We start from the raw sequence: 13,199 nt of genomic DNA on the forward strand, positions 1-13,199 counted from the left end.
ATATTTTACCTCTTTTGTTTTCTTAGGAATTCTAATGGGAGGATTCATTAAGATCATTGAGTTCCAGGAATTGGCCAACTGGAAGGTAAAGTTTGACCCATCATCTAATTTCAGATGTGTCTGTGTCTCCGCAACACTAGTCACAATTGTTATTGTCAACTATTGGTGTTTTGGCATGACGGTAATCATATGTGATTTTCTTTTCAATATGAATGTGAATTGGATACCAGTAACTTGTGGTTTTCTTGAAAGCATTAAATATTAGGTTTAGACTATACCTTATAATGCACCCTGCCAAGCTATTGCTCTAATTAAGTCATCCACATCAAATTCACCCCAACTGTCATCTCTTCTCCCTTTGCTTTGTGTTTTGTTTTGTTCTGTTTTCCTTTATTTTTGACTCTCTGCCGTGTCTTGCCTTCTGTTTTTCATAAATAATCGCTCATCTGTGCTTCTGTTACCTGCTCGTTCTGTTCTTCACTGGCTGTCCCCTTTTGCCCCACATTCCCCATTTTTTTCTGGTGCTTGCAGTCTTTAATTAACATTCCGTGTTCTCTGCCCCCGAGGAAAATAATGAATGAACAAGAGAGAAACACGGGGGGCAGGTTGTGTCAATGTTCCATACACACAGGCGGCCATTGTTTTTGTTTTTTTTATGTTTTTTTCTTTTATCTTGGGGCCCTCAGGGTGATAACCCCAGTTACACGAGACCCATCCCTATTTGGAACCTGTGTCTTTGTGAATTTCTTCATTCTGACAGGATTGTATCAGCAGGAGCTTTATCATTTACAGTACTGTTGCTCCACAGCATAGTATGTATTATAATTATGCTGCACTTATAATATGGTGCAAAGCTTCTTGCATACCCATATTTTTTTTGCCCTTGGAAATTATAGAGAAGGCAACCCATGATGCATCTCCATTATTTATCTCTAAACTATTTGGTTTTGAGAGAGCCCCAAAGATCAGAATGCACTGTGAAATCTAACCTACGTAACCACTGAGCAACACAGCCAGCAGTTTACTATGTCAAAATCAATTCCTTAAACTACTTGGTTTTTAAAAAAAAGTTTCATGATAATAGTAAATTGAGGAAATCTGTTTCCCTTCTACTATTTCTTTATTGGTCTTTTTTAAAATGTGGGTTCAAACTGGATACAACTTTATGCTTCTAGCTACCCTGAAAGCAAGTGTTCTCTCCCCCAGCGAGCATGTTTCCAGATCTGGCCCACTTTACTAATCTATCAAGCCTTCAGCATCGCTAAGCAAATGAGGAAGGGTGTACAAACCCCAGAGACAACCACATCCTGGCATTAGAGGCTTTGCCTTTGTCTTTCACCACCAAGCTGCTTCCTATGCCCATTCATATCAATTTCTTCATCTGAAGTTGTCTCCCTACTGTCCAGCATATTAAATTGTTTTTTTTAAATTCCCTTTCATTCGTCTTGAGTTATAAAGAAGTAGAAAGTAACACTCTATAGCAGGGGCACTCAATAGCTGGGTTGCAATCACGTGACCTAGAGGCACATCCGGGCATTTTCAGGCGATGGGCTAGAGCCCCATTTGCCTACTGTGTATTTACCTGAATCAGTGCAGATTTAGGCGTATTTTTAGAGGCAAATATAAAAGCGGTCATGAAAAAAATATTTTAAATGGGATGGAGTCGATTTTTACAATCTTTCAGAAACACATATAAAAAAAAAATGTAAACCTTTTATCGTCACCAAGACGCTACTGCTACCTCACTTCACTTGACACTCACGGTGCTTAAAGAAGAAAAGTTTGAGGGCACATCATGTATTTACATCTGGAGGGGTCCACAAAATAAGCATTAATCCGTAAAAGACAAAGTCAGACTTATCATGGATCGATAAGTAACGTATTTGATTGACATAACGAGTTTCGTGCTGCTGTGAGCGTGACGCTAATGAGAAAAAGGATACGTTTGTTTGCAGTTGATTTCCTGCTACCAATTTAGTCTCATCTACAATTCATATTTGCAGTTTTTATGGTGTGAAGTATGTATTTTGTCTCATTATTTAGCTGTATATGTCCCTGTGGTTCAGCATGAATCTTTGCTAGCAATATCAAGATAAGATATAGTATATGCTGTTGAGGCTACGAGAGATTTATTCATGTAGTTTATTAATACTATTAAGGATATTTTTTGGATACTAACAAATATCACCAAGGACGCTATAATGTGGTCATCCGTGTCAAATAAAGCACTTGGCTTTCCTGCACAACAACAACAACTAAGCTTTTAATTTCTGTTATGAAAATCGAGAAAGAAAATACAGTAGACTGGACCAACAATCACAATATTTATTACAAGGATTTAACCTGACATTAGTTTATTTGCACAACCAGGTCTTCATAGTTATATTTAGGCATAGCAACCATAAAAGAACACAAACTTATGCAATCTTTTGTCCTTACTTTATGTTGAGTTCTGCTATCAAACTCTACTAATATAGTAGAGAATAAACTTGGTTGCATCACAGAAAGTTTCCCAAACAAATCAAATTTTCAAACAAAAAAGTTCTAATGTTGTGAAAATGGGCACGGCCCCTTTAAGAGACTGAGTTCACAAGTCTCTCACGTGATCCCGGAAGTAAAAGGTTCACAACATTGAGAGCGGTAGCGATGCCAGTAAAGCGTACAGCGGAGTATGATTAATGTTTGAAAGTGTTCATTAAACACAGTTCTATAAAGCAAGAGTGGACATCACATTTCTACATTGGCGACGAGGATACGGAGCACAAGCTGTGAAAGAACCCACTGATTTTGATCTGCCCCATTCACTGCACGGAGCAGTATCATGACACGCTACGAAGCTGATCGGCCGTAAGTGAAAACCATTGAATCAACCATACATGCTACTCCACTGCTAACCAGCACTACAGACAGAACGAAAGAGAGATTCAAATAAATACAATTATATAAAAATAACAACGAACACAAGCTAGATGGCGGCATTAGCTGGGCTCCCGCAATTCCCACACTTCGATATCAGCACTGAACCCGCCTCCCTCTCCTCAAAATGGAAGAAATGGATGTTGCATTTTGAAACCTTTCTCACTGCAGCAGCCATAACGGATGCAACACGTAAAAGGGCTATGCTACTGTATTATGCTGGGGAACCAGTGCAAGATATTTTTGAGACTTTTACTGAAAAAGGAGAGGCAAAGGACTATGATAAAGCAGTTGAGCTACTCACTGCATACTTTAGCCCAAGTCGTAATGTAGAGTTTGAAATCTACACGTTTAGACAAGCAAAACAAAACGAGGGAGAAACAATGGATGCATTCCATACCAGACTCAGGAAACTGGCCCAAAACTGTGAATTCAATGACGAAAACAAAGAAATAAAATCACAAATCATACTCAACTGCATGTCGTCACGGCTCAGGAGGAGAGCACTAAGAGACCCTAGGATGACTCTCAAAGACCTACTGGATCTTGCCAGGACATTCGAAACATCTGAATTTCAAGCTTCTGGCATGGAAAACAAAAATAACACAGGAGAGATTGCAGCCATAGCTAGCACAAGCAACAAAAGATGGACAGGCTCGCTGCCCCAAAGATCAAAGATGAACAGTGCACAACAACAACAACAACAATCAAAAACAACATGCAGGAATTGTGGGGGCACATTTCCCCACCAGGGAGGACAATCAGCATGCCCGGCAAAAGGCGTCTCGTGTAATGCATGTGGGAAACTCAATCATTATGCGCGCGGCTGTCTCTCACAACAGACAACTAAACAAACACACAGCATGTACAAAACAACAGCACGTAACTATAAACAAGTCAGATCACTTCAGACTGATGTAGACAAACTACCTCACACCTCTGTCAGCCATGTAGCTACACAAGACTCAAGCACAGATGACGAGTACCTATTTGTCACAAGCACAGCTGGTGGCGCCCTACCACCAGTGCGGCAGCTTGTGATAGCTGGTGAAAACATGAACGTTCTAGTCGATTCAGGTGCTTCAGCCAACATCCTTGATGAGACAGCCTTCGGCACAATACAGTCAAATGTAAAGCTCGAACAAGCTAGAAAAAAAATATTTCCCTATGGTTGAAACACCCCACTTCCACTCAGAGGAAAAGTAAACACAACAGTTTCGGCAAATGGCAAAACTGTACAAGCAACTTTCTATGTGGCTGAAGGAGCTCATGGCTCCCTACTGGGACACACAACAGGAACTGAATTAGGCCTACTGCACGTAGTGTGTTGCACGCAGACCAAGAAGCAGGACATGTCCAAGGCTCAAGAGCTACTCCTGCAATATCCAAATCTTACCACTGGCATAGGGAAACGAAAGAATTTCCAAGTCAAGCTACACATCGACGACAGCGTACGGCCTGTAGTCCAACCACATCGTCGCATTCCTTTCCACATGCGAAAGAAAGTAGAGCAGGAACTGCAACACCTAGAAGACCAGGGCATTATTGAGAAAGTTCATGGCCCAACGCCATGGGTGTCCCCCATCGTAGCGACTCCAAAACCCAAAAATCCTGAAAAAATCCGTCTCTGCATTGACATGCGCCTGCCCAACACAGCTGTCCAGAGAGAAAGGCACATATCACCAACAGTGGATGACATCATACACGATCTCAACGGTGCAACTATCTTCTCAAAGCTGGACCTCAACGCAGGATACCATCAACTGGAATTAGCACCAGAATCGAGATACATCACCACATTTTCGACACATGTGGGACTCAGGAGATATACGAGGCTCATATTTGGAATATCGTCGGCAGCAGAAGTTTTCCAGCACACAATTCAAAACGTGCTGCACGGAATACCAGGGGTCAGAAATTTCAGTGACGATATTATCATATTTGGGGCCACACCTGCAGATCACGATCGTTCCATGGAGGCAGTCTTCAAGAGACTCACTGAGAACAACCTCACAATCAATGAGCAAAAGTGTGAGTTTAACAAACATCCATCCATCCATCCATTTTCTACCGCTTATTCCCTTCGGGGTCGCGGGGGGCGCTGGAGCCTATCTCAGCTACAATCGGGCGGAAGGCGGTGTACACCCTGGACAAACAGTTTTTGGAATTTTATGGCTATGTCTTTTCAAAAGATGGTGTCTCACCTGACCCTAAGAAGATCCAGGCCATCACACACATGCCGCTGCCTCAGAATCAGAGTGAAGTCCGCAGTCTACTAGGAATGGTCAACTACAGTGCTCGCTTCATTCCAGACTTCTCATCAATCACCCAGCCGATTCGTGAACTTACAAAGAAAGATGCGGCCTGGCACTGGACAGATAAACATACAAATGCCCTGACTCAGCTAAAAGACAGACTAATCAGCCACCCAGTCATGAGCTACTTCCATCCAGGAAGAAAGACAACAGTCATTGTGGATGCAAGCCCGGTTGGTCTCGGCGCCATCCTTGCACAGACAGACAAAACAAACAACAAAACGCACATTGTGGCCTACGCCAGCAGAGCCTTGACTCCAGTGGAACAAAGGTACTCCCAGACTGAGCGGGAAGCACTTGCAATAGTCTGGAGTTGCGAACACTTCCACCTGTACCTATATGGATCGGATTTTGTCATGGTCACAGACCACAAACCACTGGAACTGATTTTCAACAATCCGAAGTCCAAACCCCCAGCAAGCATAGAAAGATGGGCTCTCAGACTCCAACCCTACAAGTTCAAAGTAGTCCACAAAGCGGGGAAATCCAATCCAGCAGACTATATGTCACGCCACCCGCAAACTCTCCACAAGTGTATGTCAACTGATGACATTGACACTGAGATCCATGTCAGGTTCATCGCAGAACATGCAATCCCCAAAGCAATGACTCTCCAAGAAGTGCAACGAGAGACAGTCAAGGATCCAGTGCTGCTACACCTGAAAAAAGTGATTCACTCTGGCGACTGGACCCAGCTGTATGACGGCCCCTCGGAATTTGATCGCTCAATGTAAAAAGCCTTTCACAACGTCAGGGAAGAGCTCACAGTCCTGGATGACGGCAGCCTCATCCTTAGAGGCAACAGACTGGTACTGCCACAAATGCTACAAACTAGAGCTATAGCTCTCGCTCATGAAGGACATCAAGGAGTAGTTAAGACCAAGCAGCTACTCCGAGAAAAGGTCTGGTTCCCTGGAATAGACAAGCAAGCAGAAGAACTAGTGTCTCAGTGCATCCCATGTCAGTCATCAGTACCGAGAACGGAACACCAGCCACTACAAATGTCTGAACTCCCAACTGGACCCTGGAAAAATGTCTCCGTGGACTTTTGCGGTCCCCTACCCTCCGGTGATTACCTGTTTGTTATGCTGGACGAATACTCAAGATTCCCCTTTGTCGAGATCACATCCTCAACCTCAGCACACACAATAATCCCTGTAATGGATCAAATATTTTCCTTGGTGGGCACGCCAGAAGTCGTCAAGAGTGACAACGGACCCCCATTCTCAGGCAATATATTCTGTGATTTTGCTCACTACCTTGGTTTCCACCACAGGAAAATCACACCATCCTGGCCACAGGCCAATGCAGTAGTTGAAAGATTCAACAGACCTTTAATCAAGGCTGTGCACACTGCCATGGTCGAAGGTAAGCCATGGAAGCAAGAATTGTACAAGTTCCTTCGCAACTATCGCGCCACTCCTCACCACACCACCAACCGGTCTCCAGCAGAATTATTCTTTGGTCGACCCATGTCAATAAAACTGCCCTCCATCTCTCACCCCACCGACGACAACGACCTCAGGCAAACTGATGCACTAAGGAAGACGCAAATTAAACTATATGCTGATGAAAGGAGGAATGCCGTGCACTCACAGTTGAAACAGGGTGATGTTGTCCTGATACGTCAGAGGAGAACCGGGAAAATGGTCACACCATTCAACCCCAAGCCATACAAGGTCATCTCAGTGAAAGGAACAATGGTCACCGCAAAAAGACAGGGACATGAAGTCACCAGGCACAGGTCCCTGTATAAGCTTCTCAAACACCAACCATTTGTCCCACTGAATTGTGACAGTGACAGCTGATGATGATGATGATGATGAGGACAGTACCGGTGATCAGATTCATGACCAGGATCAACAACGACAACAACAAGGTCCGGATCAAGACCAGAGGAGATACCTTGTCAGAGCCGACAGACGACTCCCAAGGAGACTCTTGGACTGAATTAACCTTTGAACTTCTATTTGCTCCTGTATACTAATGTCAGGAGGCATTTATTATCCAGTTAAAATATTTGTATTGTATTGTCATTGTGAAAGTTTGAACTGGCAAAATCTTTAGTTTGACTTAAGTTAAGTGTCACCATACAGTTCTTTTTTTTCAACAGAAACAAGGACATTTACTTTGAAAGAAAAGGAGGGATGTAATGTTGTGAAAATGGGCACGGCCCCTTTAAGAGACTGAGTTCACGAGTCTCTCACGTGATCCCGGAAGTAAAAGGTTCACAACATTGAGAGCGGTAGCGATGCCGGTAAAGCGTACAGCGTAGTATGATTAATGTTTGAACGTGTTCATTAAACACAGTTCTATAAAGCAAGAGTGGACATCACGTTTCTACAAAAGTGATCGCTGATTGTATTCCACAAGATGAGTGATATTTTTAAGAGCCATTTCCTTCGATGCACTTTCGTTTTTTTCCATGACTTTATTACCTTTATGAACCCCTTTATGAAAGCTCTTTCCTATCTCTCTATTTGAACGACTGGAACACCCAAGAACAGAACAGCGATACAACATTTACTGCTCGAACGCTACACTCAGTCTCGTTTCAATGCTACGCTCAAGCTGCTAGACCATTGTGTGAATTAAGCCACGAAGAAGTAAAATGGATGTGACGTCATATGCAGCCCTCCTACAGGCGGGTAGTGGGCCAGATGTTGGCCAAACCACCCAATTAATGAAACCTTTCAGTCTCACAAGAGAATTACTCAATCACGCAGCATGCAACACAACGGCAAAGCATTCGCCTCACAATGAAGCCGCAGTAGAAAAAGACGACTCATGAAAAGATTAGATTGGGCACTACTGTTAGGCAGCATTATCCAAATTTCGACTTGGTATCCATTTAAAGTGAAAGACAGGAAGTGTTTTTACGTCATACATTTAATCTGCAATCAAATACATTTCATCACGAAAGGATAAGTATTAATTATGGTAAATGGTAAATGGGTTGTACTTGTATAGCGCATTTCTACCCCTTTTTAAGGAGCCCAAAGCGCTTTGACAGTATTTCCACATTCACCCATTCACACACACATTCACACACTGATGGCGGGAGCTGCCATGCAAGGCGCTAACCAGGACCCATCAGGAGCAAGGGTGAAGTGTCTTGCCCAAGGACACAACAGACGTGACTAGGATGGTAGAAGGTGGGGATTGAACCAGTAACCCTCAGATTGCTGGCACGGCCACTCTCCCAACTTCGCCACGCCAATATCTGGGAACCATACAGTGCACATGCAAGGCACCTCCACAAGCCCAGGGATTGTAGAGGTTTTTTTGGCTGGGTCACAAAACACTGCAGATGCACTTAAAAGTATTTTACAACTTCGCATGTATGACCTACGCCTTGAGCTTTTAACTGTTGAACTTGTTTTCACAGATGAATGAATAAAAAATTATAAAACTAAATATAATTAAATGTGTTTGTGAATAGCTTCATGGGGTTCTTTGCATCTCGAATGTGACATTGTAGCTGTCAGTGTATCATTAATTTGATTGTATTGTCTTATCTCTGGGCTGCTGCAGAGACGTTTTGCTGCTGGGGGAAGAGATCCAGTGTGTCCAGAGTGCTTTTCTATTGCATGTTGTCGTCCATGATTGACAGTTTAGCCTTCTTACACATACATATGGTGCAGTATTGATTGGTTTATCTTCAAAAGCCTTAGAAACAAAGTTACATGACAGCTCAGAAAAAGCAAAAGCATAGACTTTTTCTTAGAAATACTAAAACAGGCTAAAGGGAATAGTAAGATAATATGGAAGTGCATTAAAAATCTATCTGGGAGAGAGCGGACTAGAAATTGACCCATTGAACTTGACATAAACTCGTGCAACAACGGAACACTCATACCTGGTACACAAGCCACTGTAAATGATAGCCTAGTGGTTGCTAACTTGTTCAACAACTCCTTTTTAACCTCAATCTTGGAACTGAGTAAACCCTCAAACACGGCATCAACATCTTCTGCTCACTCTGCTGGGACTATGGCCTGTGGTCTTACAGGAGGACTACAACTCACTCTGATGAATATGAAATGTGTGAGTGAAGGCAAGGTCAATAAAATTATGTCCTCACTCTCAAACTCAAAAGCTAAAGACTCGTGGGGACATGATCCACTTTTACTAAAGAAATACAAAGAGGTTTTTGCAAGACCAATAATTTACATAATTAACCAGTCATTAAAAGAATGTGTATTCCCATTCTCCTTTAAAACTGCAATTATAACACCCATTTTAAAATCAGGAAACAAAAAGGACTTAAAGAAGTATAGACCAATTAGTATACTTCCTATTGTTTCTAAGATTATTGAAAAAATTGTTGCCGAACAGCTGATTGAGCACTTTGACAATGGAAATATGTTACATCCCATGCAGTTTGGCTTCAGATCCAAATACTCTACCGACACAACATGCTGTTACTTCCTCGAGGTGATCAAGTCCAGCCTGGACAGGGGAGGGGTTGTTGGCCGTTTTCCTGGATCTACGTAAGGCATTTGACACAGTTAATCACTCAGCGCTGCTGGCAAAATGACAGAATTTCAATCTCTCCACAAACACTATCAGGTGGTTTCAATCTTACCTCGCAGATTGCTTCCAGTGCGTAAGAATAAATAACACAACTTTGCCACTCAGCTCCTGTACCACAGGGGTGCCTCAAGGGTCTATTCTGGGGCCACTGCTCTTCTGTTTGTACATTAATGACCTACCATCCGTTTGTGAGGCTGTGGAGATCTTAATGTACCGTATTTCCTTGAATTGGCGCCGGGAATATAGTATTCGCCTGCCTAGAATTACAGCCGGGTCAAATTCGTTTCGCAAAATAATTACCGCATGCTTGGCACTTCCGCCGGGTCAAATATGAGTCATTAAATGACTCCCACCTCCTGGTGGTAGAGGGCGCTAGTGATCCTTCTTGCGACTACCAGTACTGCAGGAGACAGGTACTGCAGAAGAAGACAACAAGCAGCAAGCATGCAGCAATTGTTTGCTTGCACTTTTACCATGGAGGATTACATATCTAAAATTAAACCGTTTTCTAAACTGGACTTTCAATCGAAGCAGGAGGTAATAATTAAAGGAATATCTCCAGAGACTTTTAAAATTGAAGAAAGATGAGAAAGACTGCCTTTGATCAGAAGCAGCTGCACATGGACCCATTTACAAGTAAAGGTAAGATCATAATAACGTTTTTTTTATTAAATGTGCTTTTCATGATAAGGTATGCGCCGGAGTGAGAAGAGGTTTTAAAATAATTAGAGCATGCTTGCTCATTCCGCATGGTTTTGGTAACCGCAGGAGTGAGAAGAGGTTTTAAATTAATTAGCGCCCCTGCGGCTATTCAAGGAAATACGGTATGCTGTTGACACAGTCTTCTTTACTCACGGTTCCGATGCAAATCTGGTTGCAGCTCAGCTATCCGAGACAATGACCAAAGCAACAAAGTGACTGAACGAGTCCTGCTGAACACAGATAAAACTGTCAAAATTTATTTTTCAAACAAACCAAATCAAAGTGTTCTCTCAAACATCTATGTGAATAGTTACATGATCAGTAATGCTGAGGAAGTTAAATACCTAGGCGTGATGCTGGATCCTACACTAAATTTTAAAAATCATGTTAAAAAGGTATGTCATGTTCTGAAATATAACATTGCCAACTTCCAGCACATCAGGAGCTTTTTATCATTGGAAGCAGCTAAATCGTTTTTCAATGCAATAATCATATCACATATCTTGTACTGTATGTCATCATGGTCTCAAGCCAAACAGACTGTTTTAAATTCTCTCAGATCATTACCTAATCAAGCACTGAAAATCCTCGATTAAAAAACTTGATCAGGTACTCCAATATCCACCTGGTACATAAGATCCTAAATGATGCAGCTCTTCCTCCCTTAAAAATATACATACAGCTACGCTCAGAATTAACAATCAGTGTTAAGGTCTGGATCCAGGGGTGACTAATGTTCCAAAAAGAAAGTATGCCTTCTCTCAATCAGCCTTTTCCTACCAAGCAATCAAATAATAGAATGGGCTCCCAGACAATCTAAAGAAAAACTCAAGTTTTCAGTTTCTCACAGGCAGTCAAAGACGGGCTTATAGACCATCAGACCTGCTCACACTAACAATACCAGGCAGATAGTTGACCATCAGATGAGATACCCTAGCGGGAGCAGTCTGATGACCACCAGAGTACCAGTCTTATCTTGTAACATCGCAATCTTGTTTACGTATGCAGTACCAATGGGGTATATGGCTATTGAATGATACCCTTATGGGTACCATCTGATGGCTACACTGTATGCTGTGGTATGTGGACTTTGATAAAAACGGCTGCACTTTATATACTTCTGCAGCTTTAAATGAAGCTGATAAAATACTGTAACTTGACCGCCCACTGATTTGCAACTCACATACCCTCTATGTATTGTACTAGTATTTTAAATTGCTTATCATTATGTAATTACTATTTTGTTGTGTATTTTTAATCCTGTGTAATTTTAATTGTGGATGTTAAATGCACTATAAAAGGACTACAGATGGAAATTAGCATGGTGCTAAATCTGGTGCAGCCATCTTCTTAAAGGCCTACTGAAATGATTTTTATTTATTTAAACGGGGATAGGAGATCCATTCTATGTGTCATACTTGATCATTTTGCGATATTGCCATATTTTTGCTGAAAGGATTTAGTATAGAACAACGTCGATAAAGTTCGCAACTTTTGGTCTCTGATAAAAAAAAAACAACCTTGCCCCTACCGGAAGTAGCGTGACGTTGTCAGTTGTTCACTCCCTCATATTTTCCTATTGTTTTCAACGCAGCTAGAGCTATTCGGACCGTGAAAGTGATGATTACCCCATTAATTTGAGCGAGGATGAAGGATTCGTGGACGAGGAACGTTAGAGTGACGGACTAGAATGCAGTGAAATACATATTTTTTTTCGCTCTGACCGTAACTTAGGTACAAGCTGGCTCATTGGATTCCACACTCTCTCCTTTTTCTATTGTGGATCACGGATTTGTATTTTAAACCACCTCGGATACTATATCCTCTTGAAAATGAGAGTCGAGAACGCGAAATGGACATTACAGTGTCTTTTATCTCCACGACAATACATCGACGAAGCTCTTTAGCATCTTTAGCATGAGCTAACGTGATATCATCTGTCTCAAATGCAGATAGAAACAAAATAAATAAATCCCTGACTGGAAGGATAGACAGAAGATCGACAATACTATTAAACCATGTACATGTAACTACACGGTTAATAGATCTCAGCCTGGCAAAGCTTAACAATGCTGTTGCTAACGACGCTAAAGCTAACTTAGCAACCGGAGCTCACTGAGCTATGATAAAAACATTAGCGCTCCACCTACGCCAGCCAGCCCTCATCTTCTTTGCTCAGCAACACCCGTGCTCACCTGCGTTCCAGCGATTGACGGTGCGACGAAGGACTTCACCAGATCATCCGTGCGGTGGGTCTGCTAGCATCGGCTAGGCGTCTGCTATCCGAGTAAGTGGTCCTTGTGTTGCTACAGCCACCTACAACGTTCTTCTTTGCAGCCTCCATTGTTCATTAAACAAATTGCAAAAGATTCACCAACACAGATGTCCAGAATACTGTGGAATTATGAAATGAAAACAGAGCTTTTTTGTATTGTATTCAATGGAGAAGGCATACCTCTATTCCTCGGGCTACGTCACACGCATACGTCATCCTTCGAAGGCTTTTTCAACCGGAAGTGTGGCGGGAAATTTAAAATTGCACTTTATAAGTTAACCCGGCCGTATTGGCATGTGTTGCATGCAATGTTAAGATTTAATCATTGATATATAAACTATCAGAGTGCGTGGTCGGTAGTAGTGGGTTTCAGTAGGCCTTTAATGTAACTGCACATTGTCCTTCAAATAAACAAATACAAACAAACAAACAAACAGTGGCTGTCAAACTCAAAT

At 42.1% G+C, this 13,199-nt stretch overlaps 1 protein-coding gene across 1 annotated transcript in view; it reads left to right on the top strand.

Moving 5' to 3' along the window:
* The window catches only part of LOC133653911 (sodium/hydrogen exchanger 8-like), a 57,603-nt gene that overhangs the window by 8,177 nt on the left and 36,227 nt on the right, over positions 1-13,199 (top strand). The window contains exon 4 of the mRNA XM_062053747.1: positions 27-85. Within this exon, the coding sequence (XP_061909731.1) occupies positions 27-85 (59 nt within the window). The remainder of the gene's footprint in view (positions 1-26; positions 86-13,199) is intronic.

This window comes from Entelurus aequoreus, linkage group LG07, assembly GCF_033978785.1.
Source record: "Entelurus aequoreus isolate RoL-2023_Sb linkage group LG07, RoL_Eaeq_v1.1, whole genome shotgun sequence".
Lineage (NCBI taxonomy): Eukaryota > Metazoa > Chordata > Actinopteri > Syngnathiformes > Syngnathidae > Entelurus > Entelurus aequoreus.